We start from the raw sequence: 25,472 nt of genomic DNA on the forward strand, positions 1-25,472 counted from the left end.
GACCCTGTTTCACTATTCCAAGTGACTCTGGGTCACTTACAATAATATAAATTCATAGATACAAAAACATTAAAAGCATTAAAACTAAGTTTAACAATTAAACAAATAAAAGTTAAAACCAAGAATGTAGATGGTATGGGAGTGGACTTTTGTCTCATTCAATCAACCATCTCTAGTATAGCACACTTCCTTGGGGGCACAGAGTGTGGCAGGTTTTAAGACTTTTCCAAAAGGATGGAGGGGGATCTAAGGTAAGGGACCATGGCAGAGAATATTTTTCTCCTTGATTGCTGTTCACAATTCCTTGGATTATCTGACACTGTATTGTCAACAATGTTACTTTATGAAGATTAAGGTAGTGAACTTTTTTGTTTATGATTACGTTGTTATTATAGAATGTTAGGAATATGTTATAAACCCTCAAGAAATTCCCCAGCATTTATATTTCAGTCAAAATTGACAGATATATAACCAATGAAAGTATACAGAAAAGTTGAAATAGGTTCAGAGAGGAATTTCATTATGACCATAAGCCTGGAAATCAAGTCATCTGATGAATGGTTAAAGAAACTGAGGATCCATAGCTTCCATAGAAAATGATGAATGATATGCTGGTTATTTATAAAAATATAGTCATGTGTAGGACAGACCTCTTTTCTAAATACAGAGAGATGAAATTAAAAGAGGATCCAGACCAAATATTAAGAGACATTTGTGACAGAGCATTGAGATGTTTATCTAAAACAGAGGTGGGGAACTATGGCCCTTTTATGACTTTTGGACTTCAATTTACAGAATTTATCAGCTAGCATAAGCCATAAAAAGGGCATAGTTCCTCACCTCTGACCCAAATAATATTATATCCCTCAAACAAGTTGGATAATCCCTGTTAAGAAAGCATTCTTACACAGGATTAACAACATCCATAAAATTCCTTCCAGCTCATATATTCCATGGTTCCACATTTGAATTCAATTTATATTCATTTACTATTGAAATATTTTTAACTTCAGCAAAATGCAATAGGAAGGCTCACAGAAGTCTGAATCAAAATGTCTGAATTGCTCACATTGTCTTGCAGGCCTTGAAAGCAGATTTAATACCCTATCTCCTAAAATTACTTGAAGGTGTTGGCCTTGAGAATCTGGAAAGCCCTTCAGCTACAAAAGCTCAAATTGTTAAAGCACTGAAATCAATGACTTGTAGTTTACAGTATGGAGAACAGGTAAAATCCCAAACATGTCTTACATTCATTTTAAAGCATATGGAGCAAGAGGATTCATTGTAACTTTTATTTTGAAAATACAAGTTCTTCTGACTGATGAAGTTATGGAAACAGAGGATTTGATAAAATCAAAAATGACACTAAGCCAATTTCTATAAGGATAAGTGAGCCCTCTCCAATTTTTACAGCAAATACAATTTGTGTCTCTTATTTTCTCACTTTTGTAGGTGAATGAAATCCTGTCTCAATCTTCTATATGGAGTGCCTTCAAAGATCAGAAACATGATTTGTTCATATCTGAAACTCAGACAGCAGGGTACCTCACAGGTCAGTGTATGTACAGCTAGGGTTGTTGTCTGTCCTTCCTTGTCTTGTGTCCTTGAAAGATCACTTAATTAACTTCTAGTTGGTTTCCATGTTCAGAAATTGCTACATAGTACAATACAGGCTAAAGTGATGTTCCCATTCATTTCTCCTGATGGTTTACATCTGTATAGATGATTGTGAAAGCAGTTACAAGAGTCTGAGAAATAAATGAACAGGTGACTTCCTTTCAAATCCTTTTAATTCTCGAAGGATTACAGGATTATGTTTCAAGCATGAGATCACAAAGCATTCTCAAAATGTGATAGTTATGCTTCACTTTTTGCTTTAAAGTACTTTGCCATCTGTGCTTTCCTTGCTTCTGGTTTCTTTCTCCTTCAGGTATCTCCTCTCCTTCCCTTCTATCTGGTAGCAGTCCCCTTCATCTCAGAAGTGGGCTTTAGATCTCCTTTTGGCAGGCAGCTTGCTAAACTTCTCTCTTGCATTCTCTAAAGCAGGTAGATACCATTTTGCTCAGTGCATGTAGCTTGGGGGGAGGGAATCTACTCATTTTCCCTACCAGTTTGGAAGTGCATGTGCTGTGCATTCGCCCTCACATCCGATTTTTGATCCTCTGCATATGTGCAGAGGGTTAACCAGGAAGTAACGTCTAGGTAAGTGGGCAGAGCCCCGCACTGCCACTGCTAGAGGATTAAAACCAGAAAGTAAGGATGCCCAGGTGGGTGGGTGGGTGGAGCCTTGTGCTTCCACTGCTACCACTTCACCCAACCACATGCCACCATCATCTGCACGTACATTCTGGACAGAACCAACCGGATTAACCACTATTTTATAAATTATATGCTTACAAGATATGTTATATACTATTGTAGAAAACATAGGCTGTTTTAAATGAGTATAAAATGCTGTAGTTGCTGCCATGCTTTTGGGGTTCCAAATTACAGCTGTCTAAATAAGAATTTTTATATTTATACATGTGAGAAAACCTATTTTCAGTTATGTCAACATTTAATAATGCTTGAAGATACACATGGAAATCTGAATTCTGATAACTGATTGCTTATAATTAATCTAGCTAAGGAATTTGAAAACAAAAACTGTCATGTAACAGATAAAACTAGTGATCTTAGTCTGGTCTGAACTAATCTAACAATATACTCAACATTGTGTTTTTTTCCTCCCCTTATGGAACAGGTCCTGGAGTTGCTGGCTATCTTACTGCAGGGAGGCCTTCATCTGTTATGCCCAATGTTCCACCTCCTGTAGATCATGAAGCTGGAGATATTGGCTAAGGGATATGAATGGCCTACAAAAGGGACTCAAAGGCAAAGATTTATTGGCTTAAACTTTTAGAATAAATTTTGCCTGCCTTTCCCAGTTTCAAAACAGTATTATTCGTTTTTCTATGAATTTTTTAAAAAGAAAATTTATAATTGAATTATAACATAAGAAAGTACTTTGTGGATCAGCCTAAAAGGGACACAAGATTTTTTTTCTTGCTGTACATAAGCACATTTATTTCTTATATTTTTGTTTATAAGACTGAATCAAAACAATTTTCCTAATATTTTATATTATACTAATTAGCATGACTGAAGTTGAACTGCAGTCTCAAAGAATTGGCTAAATCTTTTGATCCTCCCAAATTGCACTAGAAGTTTCTTTCTTCAATGCTTCAAGTTGGACTTGATTGTCTCTGAGAACTTGACTGGCTTCTTGTTGTTTGTCTACGTCTCCAATCATTACAATAAATAAGATCCTCATGTGTTTAACTGACTTTACCAAATCAAAAAATTAAAATACAGCAAAATTATATTTAAAAATTACATGGTATATACAAGCGTTGTGCCATTGTGATATGTTCTATATATTATTCAATATATACAACTTTCTATATTGAATGTACATTATACAAATCATATGTACATAAAATTTAAAAGAATAAAGGAAACTGAAAGCCTTGTTGAAACAAACTTGTATTACTTTTTCATTTCTTGGTAAAACTAAAAGGAAAATCAATATACTTTTATGAATACTGATCTAAACTGGATGTATTTTTTCTGTTATTAATGGCTCTCATAGCATGAGGTAAGACAGAATTATTCTGTTCTAACTAGATATCACAAGAATTGTCAACAACAGAGTCAAAAACAGACATTTCTACAAAACATAACTTGGGAATTGTAGGGGAGAAATTAGATTAGAATTTTCCTACAGTTCTTTGCTGTTATATCTTAGCAAAGTTTAGCACTTTTCCAGCTCTTGTATGAGTACCTTTTGTGAAACTGACAACAAAGGAGGCCATGGGTTGTGTGTGAGCTAAATGACATTCTGGGGGTGAGGTGGGGGAAGAGCGCATTGTTGAACTTGATTTTGTAAAACTGCCACCTGATTCATTAAGTTTTGGACATCCAGGAGTAAGGCCTGATTATCAGCTCGTAATTGGTCCATGATATCAAGAAGAGTGGGGACCTAATCGGATCGGATCGGGATAAAGGAAAAACCCACTTGCAAAGATGTCAAACACATGTACTTTTAAAAAAATTATTTGTACAAACAAGGTCAGTCTCTCATTCCATGTTGGCAGCATTCCAGATCAAATTGCCTAAGAGATAACGAATAGAAACATAGAAGATTGACGGGAGAAAAAGAACTCATGGTCCATCTAGTCTGCCCTTATACTATTCCTTATATTTTATCCTAGGATGGATATATGTTTATCCCAGGCATGTTTAAATTCAGTTACTGTGGATTTACCAACCAGGTCTGCTGGAGGTTTGTTCCAAGGATCTTCTACTCTTTCAGTAAAATATTTTCTCACATTACTTCTAATCTTTCCCCCAACTAACCTCAGATTGTGCCCCCTTGTTCTTGTGTTCACTTTCCTATTAAAAACACATCTCTCCTGAACTTTATTTAACCCTTTAACATATTTAAATGTTTTGATCATGTCCCCCCCTTTCCCTTCTGTCCTCCAGACTACAGATTGAGTTCACTAAGTCTTTCCTGATAAGTTTTATGCTTAAGACCTTCCACCATTTTTGTAGCCCGTCTTTGGACCTGTTCAATTTTATCAATATCTTTTTGTAGATGAGGTCTCCAGAACTGAACACAGTATTCCAAATGTGGTCTCATCAGTGCTCTAGACAGCGAGATCAAAATCTCCCTCTTCCTGCTTGTTATACCTCTAGCTATGCAGTCAAGCATTTGTACTTGCTTTCCGTACTGCCTGACTGCACTGATCACCCATTTTGAGATTGTCAGAAATCACTACCCCTAAATCCTTCTCTTCTGAAGTTTTTGCTAGCACAGAACTGCCAATACAATACTCAGATTGAGGATTCCTCTTGCCCAAGTGCATTATTTTACATTTGGAAACATTAAACTGCATTTTCCATTGCTTTGACCACTTATCTAGTAAAGCTAAATCATTTGTCATATTACAGGTGCCTCCAGGAATATCAACCCTATTGCACACTTAGAATCATCGGCAAGTAGGCAAACCTTCCCTACCAAGGCAATGGCTGCTGCCAATAGCCAAAGCCAATTTTGACATTCTTCAGTTATCTAATTTGTTTTTAAACACACTCAAAGTCTTCTGATGTTCCTCAGAGAGTTGCATCTTCACTCAATGAATTTAAAGGGATAACCGCAGTTTGCCAGCGAAGCATTTCTGGACCTTCTCCAGTACAAACATTGGAACTTCACGCCTTATTGTCCATAAATCTTCACTATATACTGTCTGGATGTGGTCAACTGTTTCCTAGAGCTATAACTGTCTTCACTTTCTTTCATAGATATTGCCTTCTAGAACTTTTCCCATAAAGATATTCTGTCTGCTTCGTGACCTTCTTAGTCTCGCATCTAATAGTGGCTCCCGATCCCCAATGTCTTCTTCCTCTGAGTCAGACATTACCATCATTGAGGTTTCTACAGTCTCTGGAAGTTCCTCAGGTTTCTCAGGTTCCAATTCTCCCTCATTCTCACTCTCTGACTCAGTTGTCAAGGACACTGGCCTAGGGCATAGTTCCCTCTAAGCTGAGCAGTGAGCAATCGCTCACTTAAAAATCATAATCAACTCAGAGTTTTCCAAACCTGCCCAGAAGCCGAGAGGGAAAGAGTGAGAGGGAAGGAGAGAGAGAGGAAGAGAGGAAGAGAGAGAAACAGTTAGAAAAAAGAGAGGAAGGAAAAGAGAAAAAGAATGGCAGTAAGGAAGAGAGAAAGAAAATCAAAATCTAGTTTGAAACTAGCTCAACTATTTAAGTGGCATTTTGATATTGATAGAGTTGCCCTGTTATGAGCTTACTGTTATAGACACACAGTACAGTATTTTATTTTGAAATTCTCTGAGGCAAAACAGGGTGGGTTTTTAATTTGTTTGTTTATTTATTTATTTATTTATTATTTCTGTGCCGCCCAGTCCCGAAGGGACTGCCGCTCAGACACTATACTTTTCCGCCCCCCCCCCCAAAAAAAGTTAGAGGGAACACTGGCCTAGGGTACCAAAACAGACCTGATTAATCCTCCTCAGAATCTCTGACTAACTGCTCTGGTCGGGGACCACTCACAACAATTAGAGTGATTTTTAAAACTTTATTTATTTTATTTTATTTATTTATTTATTTATTAGATTTGTATGCCGCCCCTCTCCGAAGACTCGGGGCGGCTAACAACAATATAATATTAAAAGACAATCTAAAAAACCCCAATTTAAAGAACCACTCATACATACTAGCATACCATGTATAAATTCTATAAGCCTAGGGGGAAGGGAAATTTCAATTCCCCCATGCCTGACGACAGAGGTGGGTTTTAAGGAGCTTGCGAAAAGCAAGGAGGGTGGTGGCAACCCTGATAGCTGGGGGGAGCTGGTTCCAGAGGGTTGGGGCCGCCACAGAGAAGGCTCTTCTCTTGGGTCCCGCCAAACAACATTGCTTAGTCGACGGGACCCGGAGAAGGCCAACTCTGTGGGACCTAACTAGTCGCTGGGATTCGTGCGGCAGAAGGCGGTCCCGGAGGTATTCTGGTCCGATGCCATGAAGGGCTTTATAGGTCATAACCAACACTTTGAATTGTGACCAGAAATTGATCGGCAACCAATGCAGACTGCGGAGTGTTGGTGTAACATGGGCATGCCTTGGGAGGCCCATGATTGCTCTCGCAGCTGCGTTCTGCACGATCTGAAGTTTCCGAACACTTTTCAAAGGTAGCCCCATGTAAAGAGCATTACAGTAGTCGAACTTCGAGGTGATGAGGGCAGGAGTGACTGTGAGCAGTGAGTCCCGGTCCAGATAGTGCCGCAACTGGTGCACCAGGCGAACCTGGGCAAACGCCCCCCTCGCCACAGCTGAAAGATGTTTCTCTAATGTGAGCTGTGGATCGAGGAGGACGCCCAAGTTGCGGACCCTCTCTGAGGGGGTCAATAATCCCCCCCCAGGGTTATGGATGGACAGATGGAATTGTCCTTGGGAGACAAAACCCACAGCCACTCCGTCTTATCCGGGTTGAGTCTGAGTCTGTTGACACCCATCCAGACCCCAACAGCCTCCAGGCACCGGCACATCACTTCCACTGCTTCATTGACTGGACATGGGGTGGAGATGTACAGCTGGGTATCATCAGCATACTGATGATACCTCACTCCATGCCCTTGGATGATCTCACCCAGCGGTTTCATGTAGATATTAAATAGCAGGGGGGAGACGACCGACCCCTGAGGCCCCCCACAAGGGAGTAACCTCGAGGTCAACATCTGACCCCCCACTAACACCGACTGCGACCGACCGGATTGGTAGGAGGAGAACCACTGAAGAACAGTACCTCCCACTCCCAACCCCACCAGCCGGCGCAGAAGGATACCATGGTCGATGGTATCGAAAGCTGCTGAGAGGTCAAGAAGCACCAGGACACAGGACAAGCCCCCTTCCAATAATTAGCTAAAATATTAATAACTAAAAAACTCCGTATAAAATACTATTAATAATTAATAAAAACAGCAAATTAGTCTAAAACTGGAATACCAAATTACACTGAATTACTCTTAAGGTCATAAAATTATTATTATTAAAAAACTTGGTAAAATTTTAAAGTGCTAAGGTTATAAAGTGCTAAAAATATAGGAAATCATTAAAGTCAATTGTCCATCAAGTCAGCAATACAGCACCAGTTCTAAAAGGTGAATTCTGGGGAAAAGGTTTCAATGTTCAGGGAGAAGTCCTAGTATATTGTTCTTCAGCGTCTTTGGTGTCAGCCACTGTCAATATCTGAGTCTCAGGATACAGTGGTAAGGTGGTCTTCTCAATGCTGGCCATAACCACTGACCAGTGCTGTAAGAGTTCAGGCTCTTTACCTCGGTTTGAGTTGTCCCTGGTTCTTCCCTCTCTATGGAAACTCCAATTCTCGACAAACACCCCAGTCACCCTCCGAAAGCCATCAGACCTGCTGGGCAACATTTCCGGCTCGTCTCCTCCTCCGTGGTTCTGCACAGCTCGCAAAACGCCCCACATGGTCCCAGCACAAACGGCATGGAAAGCACGAACAGTTGCAAACTCTTTGATCTCTCCTTTCACGGCAGCTCCACTCTCCATTTCAATCATGTTTGTCGGCAGCTCGAATTTCAGTAACGGGTGACGGTCCCTCCGATGCTAGATGCCCCCACCATTTGGCAATCTGACATCCCAGGCCCGTCTAGACCGATAAGCCAGGGTTAGTGAAGCGGCAGATGACAGGCGGTTCAATCAGGCAGCCGCCATTTTCCGAGCCCCAGCTGATCGTGCTGGTCGGCTCTCCGATGTCTCCAGCGTCTCTCAGAAGCAAACGAACAAATCTTCCGAGGCAGAGGCTTCTCCCTTCTTGGATGGAACCCAAAATTGAGCTGCTGCCTACGCTAATTGTTCCTATACAGCCGATGTTATCGCCGAAATCTAGCGGAGCAGCGGATGTAAATGTGTTAATACAGGAGGCAGTAGATGACAGGCAGCCAGGCAGTAGATGACAGTTTTGCTGTGACTTCCATTTTAGAAAGACTGCTATGAATTTGCCACTTTTTTCTTCTTTTCAGTCTCCAAAAAAAGGACTGGAATCACTAATTATTTATTGCACATTATGTTAAGAAATACAAAAACTAATATTTAACTGCTAAAAACAGCTTAATCTAATAACAGATCTTAAAAACCTACATAATGTAAAACAATTTGTTCATTAAATGACAGAGTAGGGAAAGTCAAATCAGCTAGAAGAAAATGGAGTATAAAAATAAGAAAATTCCCCAAAAGCCTTTACGATTTTTAAAAACAATCTGCTATAAATATAAAATGGTAATAAATTGCCATTTAATTTAAATTATGAAGGTCATAATTAGTTATGACCTTCATCTTGAGCAGCTGCACAAGAGTACCTAATCTGAATACTTGTTGCCACTAAGATTCCCATACTTTAGAATGAATAGATTTTTGCTGAGGAATGCTTTGGTTTTTTTGGATTGCGCATGCGTCAAAGTTTTTTCTAGATGCTCCTATCTCGAGCTCCGATATGATATATTACATAAAGGGGAAATTCTCCCTCAAAATACAATAAATCCTTCTTAAAGAAAAGCAGAGGCGTAGAGCATTCACAGAAGTTCTAAGAGAATCTAAGATTTGCGATTTCAAGGGAAGACGGAACTTCTTTCGCTATCACGAAGTGAGTTCAATAAATTTTAATAAAATGGCGGAAGGGGGTGAACCTAGCCTCGGCAAAATTGAAGTAAAACTAGACCAGCTGTTACAAATTGTTACAGGTTTTGAACAAAGATTTCTGACAGTGTAATCGGCATTGGGAAATCTTTCCTTAGACATTAAAACAGTTAAGAAAGGTGCTGATGTGGCAACTGAAAGGATTCAGAATTTAGAAAAACAAGCTAAAGGTCAGGAGGAGACTTTTAAACAATTGAATTACAGAATTGCTAATTTGGAAGATCGCCAAAGGAGAAGAAATTTACGTCTGCGTGGATTTAGACCAGATTTTGCTTCAGGCTCAAAACTAAACGAAGCAATCCTTGGTTGGATGACAGCACAAGGTACCCAGGTTGGTTCTGATAATATTTTACGTGCCCATTGGGCCACCCCACGTAGAAACCAGGAGAGGCAAAGAGACATTGTTATGGCCTTGGCCAGCAAGAAAAAAGCTGAGATCATCTACAAATATTTGAAAAGCTGTGCTGGCCTTAAGCAAGATGGAAACGAGATAAGAGTTCTGAGAGATCTCTCTTGGGAAACTTTGAGAGCGAGAGCTGCCTTACGTCCAATTTCAAGCCATTTATATCAAAGTGGAAAAAGGTTTACTTGGGGTTTTCCAGCTGCCGTTTTGGTGTTCCAAGAAAATAAGATGTTTAGAGCATGATCACTGGAGGAGGGAACGGCACTATTGAATCAACTGGGAATCGGGTTTGAAGAAAGCAATCCACAAGGAACTGAAGGAGGGGAGAGCACAGTAGTTGGAGAGCCACAAGGAGCAGAAGGAGGAGATTATTTCAGTGGTTGCAGTACCCTAGACAAGGGGGAAAGGCAAAGGGAGGAACAGCTGAAGGAGTTAACGGGACAGATGGAGGCCCTCACAAGGGAGCAGAGGAAAACGAGAGCCCAGTGTGAGAAGAAAGTGAATAAGTGATTTTGTTGCGCCTCCCTCGGAGCTGTTTCTGGAATGTAGTGTTAATTTTTATTCTTGTTGGGGGGAGAAGGGGAAATGGTAAAGGAAGTTTAAAAAGTAAAAGGTATTATCCAAATGGACAAGGGAGGGTGGGAGGATCTGTTCTCTCTAAGCTGTACGTATCTGCGCACGTGCGCACCCTAAAACAACCCCCCCACGCACCCTTCCCCAAGGGCACGCAAGGAGCAGCAGCCTCCGCCCCCCGCGCCTCCGGCCCACTCGCACCCCTGGCTTCTCACCACTGCCCCCCGCCCACCCGATCCGACTCTCTCCTCCATTTCCCACCTTGGGGCAGTGCTCCTCCCGCAGCGGGAACGCCTGCCCCACCGCTCTCACAGTCCCTTCGCCAAGAGCGCTTTCGTCCCAGGCTGTCAGCGAGGGGGCTGCAGGAGAGGCGGGGCAGGCATTCTCACAGCGGAGGTCGGCGAAGGTGATTTTCAATGTCGGGCACACGGGTGCGCGCGCTCCCCATCCCCCTGCCAGCCCGCTCGGAACATTCAAAATAAGAAAAACCTTCACTGCCAAAGGTTTTTCTTATTTTGAATGTTCCAGGCAGGCTGGCAGGGGGATGGGGAGCGCGCGTGCCTGCACGTCAAACATTGAAAATCACCTTCGCCGGTCTCCGCTGTGAGAAGAATGGAGAGAGAACAAGAGAGAGAGTGAGAGCAAGACAGAGCAAGATAGAGAGAAAGTGAGAAAGAGAGAGAAAGAGATAGCAAGAGAGAGAGAACAAGAGACAGAAAGAGAAAAAACGAGAGTGAGAGAAAAAGCAAGAGAGAGAAAAAACAAGAAAGTGAGAAGAGAGAGAGCAAGAGGGGGGAGAGAAAGAGATAGCAAGGGAGAGAACAAGAGAGAGTGAGAGAAAGAAAACAAGAGAGAAAGAGAGAGAGAAAGCAAGAGAAAGAAAATGAGAAAAAGTGAGAAAAAGAGAGCAAGAGGGGGAGAGAGAAAGAGAGAGATGAGAGAGGAAGAAAGAGAATGAGAGGAAAGCAAGAGAGACAAAGAAAGCGAGTGAAAGAGAAAAGTGGAAGAGAGAGAGAAATGATAGAAAAAGGGAGAAAAAGAGAAATGAGAAAATGATTGAGGCAGAGAATGACAGGAAAGAGAAACAGAGACAGAAGTGACTCTTGATTTAAAGCATATGGTAAAAGCACTTAAATAATAACAGATTTTAAAAAAACCAAGCCCTCCCCTGTTTTTATTAATAGTTATGTTTTTGTTTTGGCTGGTTGTTTTAGTTTTAATAGTAATGGATTTTGGGGGTTTTTTAATTATTAATTTCTTTTAATAAAAAAGAAGGGATTTCCCCCCCTTATTTATTTATTTATTTATTTATTTATTTATTTATTTTCTATGCAGACACTATATTTTTCCACCCACACCGAAAAAAAATTAGAGGGAACATTGGTGGGAGGGGAATTTCTCTCTCTAATTATATTTAAAAGTGGTTGAAAGTGGGGCTCAGTAGTGTGGGAACACAATCAGGAGAAGTGCCTCATGACTGGAGCAGGTTTTTTCTTGTCCTCCCCCTTTCTGGTGGGGGAGCACAGGTGGAGGCACTTTGGGGGGAGTGACTGGGGTAAGGAAGGGGAAAATAAGTAAACCAAGAGCAAAACAAGAGGGGAGAGGGTTATTTTTCTATATTATGAGTGTAATATAATGGTTTTAAATGTGAGTGGTTTGGGATCAGATTTGAAACGTTACAGGATATTGAGGATGGCAAAGCAAAATAAGGTGGATATTTTGATTTTGACAGAAACACATAAAAGACAGGGAGGAAGGGATAAATTGATTAAGATAGAAATTGGAAATGGGTATATGAATCTCGAGGAACGCAAAATAGTAAAAGTACGGCGATTCTTATTCATCAGAGGGTTTTATTTGAAGAGGTTGGAGTTCAGAAAGTTAGAGAAGGGAGGTTATTTGTTAAAGGGAAAATTAATCAAAAGAAGTTGGCATTGGCAGCAATTTATGCCCCAAATACGAAAACAAAACAATTTATAATAAATACAAAGAGGAAGTTGGATAACTTTATGGAGGGCACAACGTTTTTGGCAGGAGATTTTAATATGCAATTAACAAATGGGATTGAAAATAGTAGGATGTTAGATTTAAATAGACTTAACATGGTGAATCTCCATGCAGATATTCCAAATAGAGGTTCATATTATTCAGCAAGATATCATACATTTAGTTGCATTGACTATATATTAATGAACAGGGTGGGCAATATACAAGTTAAAAAAGTAGATATTAAAAGTATTTGGTTCTTAGATCATGCCCCACTATTGGCAAAATTGGAAATAGGTCAGGAATGCAACCAAAGAATTTGGAGATATCATGCAGTTGTAACTGCTAGTGAACAAGATAAAGATAAACTGCAGACAGAGCTATGTGAATATTTTAGAATTAATGATGTGAGTGATATTAAACAATCATTTGTGTGGGATGCATGTAAGGCCTATATGAGGGGACAATGTATATGTATGGAAGCAGATATTAGAAAGAGGTGGGGTAGAGAAAGGGAAATGAAGATAAGGGAAATAGACTTGATACAAGAGCAGCTAAGATTAACTAAAAGTAGGGATTGGAATAGTTTATTGAAATTGAAAAGGAAACAACTGATGGTGTACGATGAGATCCTATGGAAGAAGATGAGAATGACGATGCGACAAAAAACATTGAGCTCGGGGACAAAATCAATGCAGCAAATGGCAAGATATTTGAAGAAGAGGAAAGAAAAATCATGTATATTAGCACTGAGAGACTCTAGTGGAGAGGTTAGATATGGTAAAGAGCAGCTAGAGAAGATAAGAAAATATTATGAGGATTTATATAAAGAGGAGCAGGTTAATATAGGAGTTCTCAATGTTGGGAAAATAGTAAGTGAAGAAGATAAACAAATATTGAATGAAGAAATTACACAAAATGAAATTGCTAGAGTAATTAAAGAGTTAAAACAAGCCAAAGCACTAGGGCCTGGATGGGATTACAGGGGAATTTTATAAAATTGGTATGAATGTATTCTTGCTGCATTTGGGGTATCTGTTTAATAATATATTGTTAACTCATGATATCCCGCAGACATGGAAGCTTTCAGAGATTGTTACTATCCCAAAGATTGATCAAGATTTAAGAGAGCCTGGGTCCTACCATCCTATCAGCTTGGCAAATCAAGATTATAAAATATTTATGAAGATATTGGCAAATAGACTCAAAAATATTTTACGGAAAATAATTGAAGAGGATCAATATGGATTTGTGAAGGGAAGGAAAATAAGTGAACCAATTAGAAATGTAATAAATGTGATGCACCATGCTACCCTTACTAAAAGGAAATTGGGAATTTTGAAATTAAATGTTTATAAAGCTTCTGATAAAGTTAACCATGGCTATTTTATACAAACTATGTAAGGAATTAAATATGGGGGACAAATTTTGTGAAACTATAAAAGAGATTTATAAAGGGAATGAAGCGTATATAAGGGTGAATTGACAAAGAACACAGAGAATTAAAATACTAAATGGCACCAAGCAGGGATGTCCTTTATCTCCAGTGTTATTTGTAATAGCAATAGAGACATTAGCTAATAAGACAAGATAACACTTGGGCAGGATATAAAATAGGGAAATTAGAAATGAAACTAAACTTATTTGCAGATGATGCAATTATATTGACCCGGACCCCGATGGAGATGATCAAAGGTACAAGAAATATTTTAAACAGGAATCAGGACTGTCGGTCAAAATGGAAAAATCAGAGATTGTGTGTTTAAATACAGGTCTGAGAGAGCAGATAGAAATTAGGAAATAATCAGAATTGAAGTTAGGATTAAAGAAAATTAAACATCTGGGAATCTGGTTATTGAGAAACCCAGCGAAAATCGAGGAGGTGAATTATAGATCAATATTGAGGAAAATGCTGAAACAGATGAGCTGGAAAGAGAAAAAGCTAAGGAGAATCTCTAAAATAAGAGCCTTGAAAGTGATGATAGTTCCCAAAATGATGTACCTATTTCAGCTACTATCAGGGGGGTTATCAGCATCCAAATGTAGAGAGTGGGATAAAAAACTTAACTTTTAGATTGAAGAAAATAAGAGACCAAGAATAAGGAAAAAGTGGTTAATAGCGAATGAAAAGAGGGTGGATGGGGACTTCCTTGTTTGGAGCTGTATAGGGAAGCATTTCAAATTGAAACATTAATGGAGCTGCAAATATTCAAAAATAAATGGGTAAAACTGGAAAAACAGATAAACGGGATGAATAATAGAGAATTAATTTTTATAAAGTGGAATAGGAGCGACTTAGATAAATTAATAGGTCCCATGAAAGGGACTATGGAAATTTGGAAAAAATGGCAGAGGAAAATAGGATTATATAAATCAAAACTGTCACCGTTATATGTAATAAATAGAGATAACGAAACATATTTAAATAGGTTTATAAGAGAGTTGAAGGGAAGAGGAATAAGTAAGATAGAACAGCTATGTGAGAAGGATGGGAGGCCAAGTAGAAATCATATAGAATGGTGGTTGGGTAAGGGAAGATGGCTACAAACAAATGCAATATGTAAATATCTGAATGAAAGGGAGACTAAAAAAGCACTATTTAGGGAGGAGATAGAGTAAATAATAAGAGAAAAAAGTGAGGGTACAAAGGCACAAGCAAGCAATATATATAAGATGTTAGTGCAGTCAGACGGGGCAGTGATACAAGGACTGACTAAATGGTGGCAAAATGAGATACAAGTAGAGGTGCAAGAGATGAAAAATATAGTAGAGAATATTAGGAAAACTAAGAATACAAGAGTTAGGAAAATGATAAGGAAAATATTACATGTGGTATTACACACCCGTTCAACTTGCACATTTTCAGCAGAATGTTAAAGGTATTTGTTGGCATGGGTGCCAAGATAAAGGAGTGTTTATGCATATACTATGGGAATGCCCAGTACAACAGAATTTTTGTCAAAAAGTGCAAGAGGATATTAATAGGATATTAAATATAAGATGCATAATTACGAAGGAAATGGCAGTATTACCGGTAGTTAAAAGTAAAGAGATGGGAGAATTCAGAGAAATAAAACAAGTAGCAATAGAAAGTGCTCAGGCGGTAATAGTCTTAGGTTGGAAGGACGCGACAAAATGGACAATGCAAAATTGGTATAGATACATGGTGGACCACATTCAATTTGAGATTATGGACAAAAGGATGAATTTGACTAATGAAACTGAATTGCGACAACTGATGGGGCGATGGGACAAAGTAAGACGATATATAGCGAGTAGGATCCGAGACCAAGCTATAAGAAACAAGTTGGAATCACTTTATAATATGTAAATAAATATTTTGCTCCTGGGTTAAAACGATTTATATAAGAAACACCCCCGATTGGTGGTGGGGTACAAATGCTTGTCTGGTGGTGGGCACAATCACTGAGGACTTGTTATATGTTGTGTGTGTGTTTTTCTTATATAAAAATCAATAAAAATATTTTTTTTTAAAAAAGAGGAATGCTTTGTTTTGCTGAGGAATGTTTTGCTCACTGAATTATTTGATAAATTTAAAACCAATCAACTCAGTAATTAAAATATTTTATTGTTCAAAGCAGATTACAAAGATGTTGAATATGTTCATTTATTTGTTTGATATCAAAGTCTGTATTTATATTTACCACAACTTCAAAGAAAAAGAAGAACCTTACTAGAGATGAAATAAATGGAAATGGTAATGTAATATAGTACAAGTATGTAAATAATGTAACGTAACTTTCATTTTCATCATCCCCAAAAGTGAACAGCAGAGATGGTGAATTCTGTTGGCACTTGATAATAAGAACAACACTTGTGTTCTTATTCTAGTTTTGCAATTAAATGACAGCTTTTCTGAGAAATAAAGACAGATTACTGAAATTTAATCAAGGTTTTGCTTCATTTTTTGGAATGTTCCTCTTTAAGTGTCATACTTAATTTTAAGAAAAATGCTGTGGAGGAAGGTTTTGAATTGCCATCACAAAATAAAATAGTTGTTACAGATGTGCATTCAGTTTCCTGGCTTGGTCAAGCAGTTCCAATTTTGCAATTGCTGAAAGATGAACTTCATCAGGGCCATCTGCCACACGCAAAGTCCGAATATAGGCAAACCTGTGAAAATATTAAGATAGTGCAAATTCAATAATATAGAACAGAGCTTGGTAACTGCTGCTTCAGGACTCTTTATAGTATTGGAACATTCAATGACTGCTATACATAATATCGACAAGAACAGCCAAATTATAGTTAAGTCTATAGTTTTAATAATGTGATTAAGCTTTAATCACATTATGCTTGGTGTAATCACATCTTTTTGGCCAAGACAAATGACTGAGTGGGATGATTGAAGTTCTAGCAGAGACAAATCCTTTGAACTAAAAACTTAAACAATAGTAAAATGCATGCTTACATTTATAGTGCTTTAAAATCAGCATTCCTATTGTGTTTTGATATTTAATTTAGCATAAAGCACAATAAATATAAGATTTAAAGAATCAAAATATTTTAAATTACTATATTCAGGAAAGTACTGAAGTTGCAAGGTTCATAAATCTTAGATGGGTTTCAGGCAATAATTCAAACCACAATTAATATTACAAAGGATAAATGAAGCTAGTTTGCAACGGTGTCAATAATATTGAAAGAATAAGCTCAAGGTTTAAAATTTTCCAATTTAATAAGGGATACCAACTGCTTGGCCATAGTCTTGATCTGCCATAACTGAAGATTTAGGAACTTAGTATATATAGTTATTGGGAAGGTTATAGCTAGCTGAGTTGGTGCTTGTATTTTCTACTTACATTTGACCCAATGGGAAGTCGTCTGAGAATCCAGCAGCACCACAAATTTGAATAGCACAATCTATCACTTTAAGGACTGCTCGGGGTGCTACCACTTTGATCATAGCAATCTGTGAAGATATGTTAGAATTTTTTAGATTAGTGTAGAAATAAAAATTCATTCATGGCAAGCTGAATTTTTAATCTAAGGAGTGAAAAGCATTGTAGAGTTTGATTTTTTAATTCTTTCTAAGACTTAGAGATTGAGTGGGACATAGCAAACAGAATTAAGCATTATTAACATGAGTATTAATCTTATCTTCAGACTTTTGTTAATAAAACTCCTTATTCCTGTGATTCCTTATTTCATTGGTTCCTTAAAATCGACACGAATAGTAGAGGACAATCACAAGAAGCACAGTGGGATAACCTTATCAAACTTGGTCCAAACAAGAAAGACTCCTATTTCATTTAGCCATGAAATACATAAAGTTTTGGGCACTATTTATATCTCAGCCTTCATTTTTTGGGGGAGGAGATAATATGGATTTCATAATAAAATTCATCAGTATACACAGTAGAATTTAATCAAGTTTATCAATAAAAGATATAATTCTTAAAATGTTAAATATTATTTTGAGGAGTACATAATGACCTACTATGTATGCTATGCACTCTACTGTGTATGAGCCATGGTGGCACAGTAGTTAGAGTGCAGTACTGCAGGCTACTTCTACTGATCGGCTGCCAGGAGTTTGACAAATTGAATCTCACCAGGCTCAAGGTAGACACAGTCTTCCATCCTTTCAAGGTTGGTAAAATGAGGATCCAGACTGTTGCGGGCAATATGCTGATTCTAAACCACTCAAGAGAGAGCTGTATAGTACTAGGAAGCGGTATATGTCTAAATGCTGTTGTTAATACTATTGTTATTCAATTATCAATTGGTTAATTAACTGTTGACATCAATTCACATCATTGACAAATTTAAATCCATTGATTAAAATTAATGAACCACACACACACACACACACACAAAATTAAGAATGAGAGCTGTTATGTTTCTCACATACAGTGCTACCTCTACTTACGAACTTAAATCGTTAATTAACTTGTTAACTTTTACCATAGGAATCAATGTAAACGCAAATAATGCATGCGAACCATCCCAAAAGTTTCTGAGCTGGGGTGGCGCAGCAGGTAGAGTGCTGTACTGCAGGCCACTGAAGCTGACTTGTAGATCTGAAGGTCAGCGGTTCAAATCTCATCACCGGCTCAAGGTTGACTCAGCATTCCATCCTTCCAAGGTGGGTAAAATGAGGACCTAGATTGTGGGGGCAATAGGCTGGCTCGGTTAAAAAGTGCTATTGCTAACATGTTGTAAGCTGCCCTGAGTCTAAGGAGAAGGGCGGCATAAAAATAATAAATAAATGAATGAATGAATGAATGAATAAATAAATAAAAATAAATAAATAAAATAAAATAAATAAAATAATAAAATAAAATAAAGTGATCCCCCTCCTCTCCCTCCCCCCCATTCCCTGGACACACACACACTTGTGTTCACACACTCGGCCCGACACACACACAAACACCTCCACCTCCTCGTCTTCCCTCTGCTAGGAAGCGCCCATTCCCTTTTTTTGTACAAAGCAGACCCCATATTAGTGCCTCCGATGAAGCCTTGATCACCAAGCTAGGGTTGTCAGAATCCGCACACGCATGCCCCTCTCAGGCTCCTCCACCTCCTCCTGCTGCTTTCCCAGCATTTTGCCTGCCTCCCACCGACCGTTCGCTTCCCCGGCTTGCTGCTCCAGTCAGCTTCCCAGGTGCTGGCTTGAGTGAGCTGTTCGCGATGTGCCTGTGGCATCCGAGACAGGGAAAGGTGGCCGGGCTACACAGGTTGCACCTCTCCCTGCTGGCTTCCACCCATTCCTCACAACCTTTATAAAGCCGATCCGAGGGGGGGGGGAGTTTGTAAGTGGAAAATGGTTCGTGAGAAGAGGCAAAAAAATCTTGAACATCCGATTCGTATCTAGAAAAGTTCGTAAGTATGAACGTTCGTATGTAGAGGTACCACTGTATATGCAAATGTTTATGAAAGCCACCATTTCCTTTTATTCTCAGCAAAAACAGTTTCATTAGTTTAATTAAATTCCTAATAGTTTGCCTCTTCCTGTCAGTCCTGTTACCTCTTTCCTGGCTGCTTTATTGTCCATTTTATCTATTTTATTAGCAGCTTTCAGTATAAGCAGCCTTGCCTGTTCAATAGCAATGCGGCACTCAGCAATCCAGTGAGCAACAACTTCCTATAGGAAAGTAAGGCAAAAAGCAAATTAGAAAATGCAGTTTATAAACAAAACAAAAAGCTACAAATGGTGCTCAGGTTTTTAAAAAATGAATTTATTTTGCTACCCTATATCTTTCCTTATCAGCTTCATGTCCAACTTATTTTTGGAAATACAAGACACACCTTTCCCCCCCTAAAAGAGAGTAGAAATCTCAGTGCATCTTATACACCGATATAGCCATTTTTGGCCTCCCGAAGCTTTGTCCCCGTGTCCCGTTTTTGCGAAAAATTAGCTTTTGCGAAAAATTAGTTTTTTGCAAAAATGGGATGGATACAGGGTCTGGAAAGCTTGCAAAGAGCTCCTGGGGACTGGGGGAAGGCAAAAAGGTGCATTTCTCAGAAAAATGGTATTTTTTTACATCCCCCAGCACCCAGGAGCTCTGCAGGCTTCCCAGACCCTTTGCTGACCCCATTTTGGGGGAGGAAATGGCAAAAAAATGGCCTGTTTTTTTAAAAAATGAGAACATTTTTGCCATCCCCCAGGAGCTCTCTCCACGCTTCCCAGACTTTGCCTGCCCCGTTTTTACAAAAAAAAAAAAATGGGGGTGAGGAACAGGGATGTTTTTGCCTTTTAATTACCCCATCTAGCATGACTGGAGGAAGAATTCTGGGAGCTGAAGTCCACTAGTCTTAAAGCTGTCAAATTTGAAGTTTGTAAAAAATGTTTGCCCAGTTTCGCCTGGTACACCAGTTGCAGCCCTACCTAGACCGGGAGTCACTGCTCACAGTCACTCATGCCCTCATCACCTTGAGGTTCGACTACTGTAATGCTCCCTACATGGGGCTACCTCTGAAGAAGTGTTCGGAAACTTCAGATCGTGCAGAATGCAGCTGCAAGAGCAATCATGGGCTTCCCTAGGTATGCCCATGTTACACCAACACTCTGCAGTCTGCATTGGTTGCCAATCAGTTTCCAGTCACAATTCAAAGTGTTGGTTATGACCTATAAAGCCCTTCATGGCATCGGACCAGAATATCTCCGGGACCGCCTTGTGCCGCATGAATCCCAGCGACCAGGTAGGTACCACAGAGTTGGCCTTCTCCGCATCCCGTTCAATGAAACAATGTCTTCTGGGGGGACCCAGGGGAAGAGCTTTCTCTGTGGCGGCCCCGATCCTCTGGAATCAACTCCCCCCGGAGATTAGGCTTGTCCCCACCCGCCTTGCCTTTCATAAACTCCTTAAAACCCACCTCTATCGTCAGGCATGGGGAAATTGATTCCCCTGGGCCGTTTCTGTTTTATGTATGGTTTATATGAGATGTATGATTGCTTTTTATATTAAGGGGTTTTAAATCATTTTAATCAATTGGATTTGTACTGTTTTATTGTTGTGAGCCGCTCCGAGTCTTCGGAGAGGGGCGGCATACAAATTTCATTCATTCATCCATTAATTAATTAATTAATTAATTAATTAAGTAAGTACATGGTTGTAAATGTTTTCCTGCTATACTGGTATTTTATTAAATAATATATTATTACACCATTTGGTTCAGAATATTTTTTTTCCTTATTTTCCTCCTCTAAAATCTAGGTGTATCTTATATTCTGGTGTATTTTATACTCCGAAAAATACAGTAATTAGGTTGTGAACTCACATGATGATAGAGTTTCTTCCCAAATGTGATCCTTTGGGCTGATCGCTCACACAGAATCTGGAGAGCAGTTTCACCTGCTCCAATTGATCTCATACAGTGGTGAATACGGCCAGGTCCAAGTCGTCTTTGAGCTATTTCAAATCCTCTTCCCTCTCCTGTGTTACAAAAGGAAAAAGGTCATTCTTTTCTCTTTGTGAGTGTGTGTGTGTGTGTGTGTGTATATATATATATATATATAATTAGTTACTACATTGGAATATAAAAGTTCTGACTGATAACAACTTTCTAGGTCTCAGACAGAATGTTTGGATAAGACACTTTTCTTGATAAGGCTTTTTGAAAGTGATTGCCATTGCTTCTTTACCAGGACAGAGAGAATGACTAGCATAAGGTCAACCAACTGGCACTATGCCTAAGGTGGATTAAAGCTCCCAGATTCTAGCCTAATTTCTTAATCATTACACCAATTTGGCTCTCATGTGTATCATAAAATTATGTAAAGTTCAAAAAGTCATGGCAAATCTGATTCCTCCCAGCTCAGGTAATTCAACCAACAAAGATTTTTTGACAATCCAATTACTATCAGAAGAAGAAGAAATTCAAGATTCACCTAGTATCAGATGGGTGGCAGGGACATGAACATCATTAAAATGTATTTCAAAATGTCCACCATGAAAATAATCTATAAAATTATGAAGACAATCAAGTATCAACTAAGGAAAACTGCCATCAGTGTTATTTAGAAAAGAAGATCCAATATAATAACAGTAAGTCATTCTTTGGAGAACTGGAATAAAAATAATATAGTAAAGAACCCATCAAATGCATGTAGCATTTTAGGAATATACTATTTCTGCACAGTTCATTGTCTGAAACTTTTTCTATAAAGTCAACAAACCTACCTATCTAGCAATAGAACATGAAATGCATATAAAAAAGCAAATTTGTTTACACAATCATGGCTACTGCCTTTCTTTTTTTAAAACCATATCTCGCAAATATCATGTTTCCACCCCCTCTCTCATTCTCTCTCTTCAAACTGAGCATAAACTTTAAAAATCCACCGCATTAACCTTACAACATACTTCCTATTATAACGTCAGGAAACCTATTGCATCCCACATATTTTTCTCTCTCTGAAACTCAGATTGATTTTTCTGGTATAGATGGTGCAAATACAGTTCCATGCATACACCTGATCTACAGAGATCCCCATCTCCTCCCTATCCCCATCTTCCTCCCCCCTCATTCATTCATTTATTTATTTGATTTGTATGCCGCCCCTTTCTGTAGACTTGGGACAGATGACAGCAATAATAAAACAATGTACAACAAATCTAATAATTTAAGAAAAAACACTGAAAAACCCATTATTAAAAGCAAACATACACACAAACATACCATGCATAAACTGTATAGGCCCGGGGGAGATGTTTCACTTCCCCCATGCCTGACGGCAGAGGTGGGTTTTAAGGAGTTTACAAAAGGCAAGGAGGATGGGGGCAGTTCTAATCTCCGGGGGGGAGCTGGTTCCAGAGTGTCGGGGCCGCCACAGAGAAAGCTCTTCCCCTGGGTCTCGCCAGAAGACATTATCCGGGTTGAGTTTGAGTCTGTTGACGCCCATCCAGACCCCAACAGCCTCCAGGCACCGGCACATCACTTCCACTGCTTCGTTGACTGGACATGGGATGGAGATGTACAGCTGGGTATCATCAGCATACTGATGATACCTCACCCCATACCCCTGGATGATCTCACCCAGCGGTTTCATGTAGATATTAAATAGCAGGGGGTAGAGGACCCACCCCTGAGGCATCCCACAAGGGAGTAACCTTGAAGTCGTACTCTGACCCCCCACTAACACCAACTGTCCCAGGCCCACCAGAGATCATCCATCAACACAACCAAAGCAATTTCCGTGCTGTAGCCGGGCCTGAATCCTGACTGTTGAGGGCCTAGATAATCAGCTTCTTCCAAGGACCGCTGGAGTTGGAGCGCCACCACCTTCTCAACAATCTTCCCCATAAAGGGAAGGTTGGAGACTGGCCGATAGTTGTTAAGAATGGCTGGGTCCAGGGAAGGCTTCTTGAGGAGGGGGCGCACAAGTGCCTCCTTGTAGGGATCCAGGAAGGACCCCCTCCCCAAAGAAGCGTTGACAATCTCCTGGACCCAGCTCTGTTTCACCTCCCTGCTGGCCGAGACCAGCCAGGAGGGACATGGATCCAGTAAGCAGGTGGCGGAACTCACAGCTCCAATGGCCTTGCCCACTTCATCAGGTGTCACCAGTCGACTCTGTTTCCCAATTGGAGTCGAGGTATGTACAGATCCGAGCGATTTTATCAGCAACAAATGTGTTAAAATCCTCAGCACTACTCTGTAAGGGCTCCCCAACTCCCCTCTAGTTAAGAAGGGAGAGGGTCACCCTAAACAGAGGGGCTGGGCGGGATTCCGCTGATGCAATCAAGGCGGCATGATACACGCATCTTGCCGCCTTGAGTGCCATTTTGTAAGTCTTAATATAAGCTCTTACAAGTGTTCGATCGGATTCGGGCTTACTCTTCCTTCATCTCTTCTCTAGACGTCTCTTCTGGCGTTTCAACTCCCGGAGCTCCTCGTTGAACCATGGAGCTCTACGGGGTCTAGAGCCACGGAGAGGTCACAACGACGCAATCTGGTCAAGAGCCTCTGCTGCAGCCTTGTTCCAAGCCTCAGCAAGAGACTCCACCGAACTGTGGCGAGTGCATCTGGAATAACCCCACGTGCCCTCTGAAAGCCCTCTGGGTACATCAGGCCTTTGGGGAGGAACTGCCTAATCAGTTCCGCCTCCCTGCGGAGAAGGATTAGAGCCAGGAAGTCAAGCTGCAATAGAAAATGGTCTGACCATGACAAAGGCAACACTTCTAAGCCCCTTAGTCTCAGACCATTACTCAATTGCCCAGAGAGGAATACCATGTTGGGTGCGTGCCCCCCCTCGTGAGTTGGACCCTGTACTACTTGAGTCAGGTCCATGGCTGTCATGGTGGCTATGAACTCCTGCGCTAACCCAGAGGTTTTGCCGAGCGATAGCAGGTTAAAATCCCCCAAGACAATAAGTCTGGGGAATCCTACCGCCAGCCCGGCTACCTCCTCGAGCAGCACAGGCAGGGCTGTTGACACGCAGCTGGGAGGCAGGTAGGTGAGCAACAAGCTCACCTGAACTCCTAAGTCCAACTTCACCAGGAGGGACTCACAACCCGCAATCTCTGGAGCAACAAGTCTACGCAGGCAAAGGCTCTCCCTGGCTACAATAGCCACTCCTCCCCCCCTTCCCTCTCCCTTCAGAGAGAGGAACTCCTCCCTCCGGGCCCAGCCAGATTTCAGTCACACTTTCCAGGTCGGCCTCCACATCCAAGATCAAATCTCAGATGAGGAGAGCTTTATTTACCACTGACCTGGCCTTGAGTAGCAGCAGCCTGAGCCCAGGGCCAGGATTACACTCGTCACCAGCACCCTGGGTTGAGCTCACGGAACCGGAACAAGGGATCGTTATTAAGCAGCGATCGCTTCTTCCCCTGGAACATCCAGTTCCGTGGCTCCCACCATATCTGCCTCTCCCCAGCAAGACCGAGATATTCTGACCCTCTGCCACCCCAGAGATAGATGCCCCCTCCCGTCCTGCCTCTCCATCGTCAGGTGGGCCAAGTATATCATTCGTATCACTCTGATTCCCCTCATTCACACCATAATCCTATCCACCCCACCCACCCCCATTCATTCCATAACCATCCACCCCATACATATACCAAATTACCAAATTACTATTGTACACTGTTTTATTGTCGCTGTTAGCCGCCCCGAGTCTCCGGAGAGGGGCGGCATACAAATCCAATAAATAAATAAATAAATAGCCCCATTCATTCCAATAATCATAGACATCCATCACAAAAAAAACCCCAATAAGTTAGCTTAAAAACAATTAAAAAACATTAAAAACAAGAAAAATGAGCAATAAGAAATATATGGGAAAGTAGTCAATCAGCAGTTCTTAACAACAGCTGCCAGATTTATTATTATTTATTTTATTTATTACTTGGATTTGTATGCCGCCCCTCTCCGAAGACTCGGGGCGGCTCACAACATGTAGAAACAAATCATAAGTAATCAAACAATTTAAAATTTTAAAGATTTAAAAAACCCCATATACTAACAGACACACACACAAGCATACCATATATAAATTAAACGTGCCCAGGGGGAGATGTTTCAATTCCCCCATGCCTGACGGCAAAGGTGGGTTTTAAGAAGTTTACGGAAGGCAGGAAGAGTAGGGGCAGTTCTAATCTCCGGGGGGAGTTGGTTCCAGAGGGCCGGTGCCGCCACAGAGAAGGCTCTTCCCCTGGGGCCCGCCAACCGACATTGCTTAGTTGACGGGACCCGGAGAAGGCCCACTCTGTGGGACCTAATTGGTCGCTGGGATTCGTGCGGCAGGAGGCGGTCTCGG

At 40.4% G+C, this 25,472-nt stretch overlaps 2 protein-coding genes across 3 annotated transcripts in view; one reads left to right on the top strand and one right to left on the bottom strand.

The window, feature by feature from the left end:
• Window positions 1–3,522, top strand: part of DNAJC13 (DnaJ heat shock protein family (Hsp40) member C13) — a 179,415-nt gene extending 175,893 nt beyond the window's left edge. Inside the window, exons 38-40 of the mRNA XM_070726342.1 lie at window positions 1,082–1,225; window positions 1,453–1,552; window positions 2,744–3,522. Of these exons, the coding sequence (XP_070582443.1) occupies window positions 1,082–1,225; window positions 1,453–1,552; window positions 2,744–2,841 (342 nt within the window). The 3' untranslated portion in view covers window positions 2,842–3,522. The remainder of the gene's footprint in view (window positions 1–1,081; window positions 1,226–1,452; window positions 1,553–2,743) is intronic.
• A 12,291-nt stretch (window positions 3,523–15,813) lies between these two features.
• Window positions 15,814–25,472, bottom strand: part of ACAD11 (acyl-CoA dehydrogenase family member 11) — a 150,798-nt gene continuing 141,139 nt past the window's right edge. Inside the window, exons 16-20 of one of the 2 annotated variants that reach the window (XM_070726353.1) lie at window positions 21,603–21,674; window positions 20,993–21,147; window positions 19,239–19,355; window positions 17,068–17,177; window positions 15,814–16,378 (exon numbers count right to left, since the gene is read on the bottom strand). In XM_070726353.1, coding sequence (XP_070582454.1) covers window positions 16,264–16,378; window positions 17,068–17,177; window positions 19,239–19,355; window positions 20,993–21,147; window positions 21,603–21,674 — 569 coding nt within the window. In that variant the 3' untranslated portion in view covers window positions 15,814–16,263. The remainder of the gene's footprint in view (window positions 16,379–17,067; window positions 17,178–19,238; window positions 19,356–20,992; window positions 21,148–21,602; window positions 21,675–25,472) is intronic. The other variant, XM_070726354.1, reaches the window with a different exon arrangement.

The sequence above is a fragment of the Erythrolamprus reginae genome, chromosome Z (assembly GCF_031021105.1).
Source record: "Erythrolamprus reginae isolate rEryReg1 chromosome Z, rEryReg1.hap1, whole genome shotgun sequence".
NCBI classification, from domain to species: domain Eukaryota; kingdom Metazoa; phylum Chordata; class Lepidosauria; order Squamata; family Dipsadidae; genus Erythrolamprus; species Erythrolamprus reginae.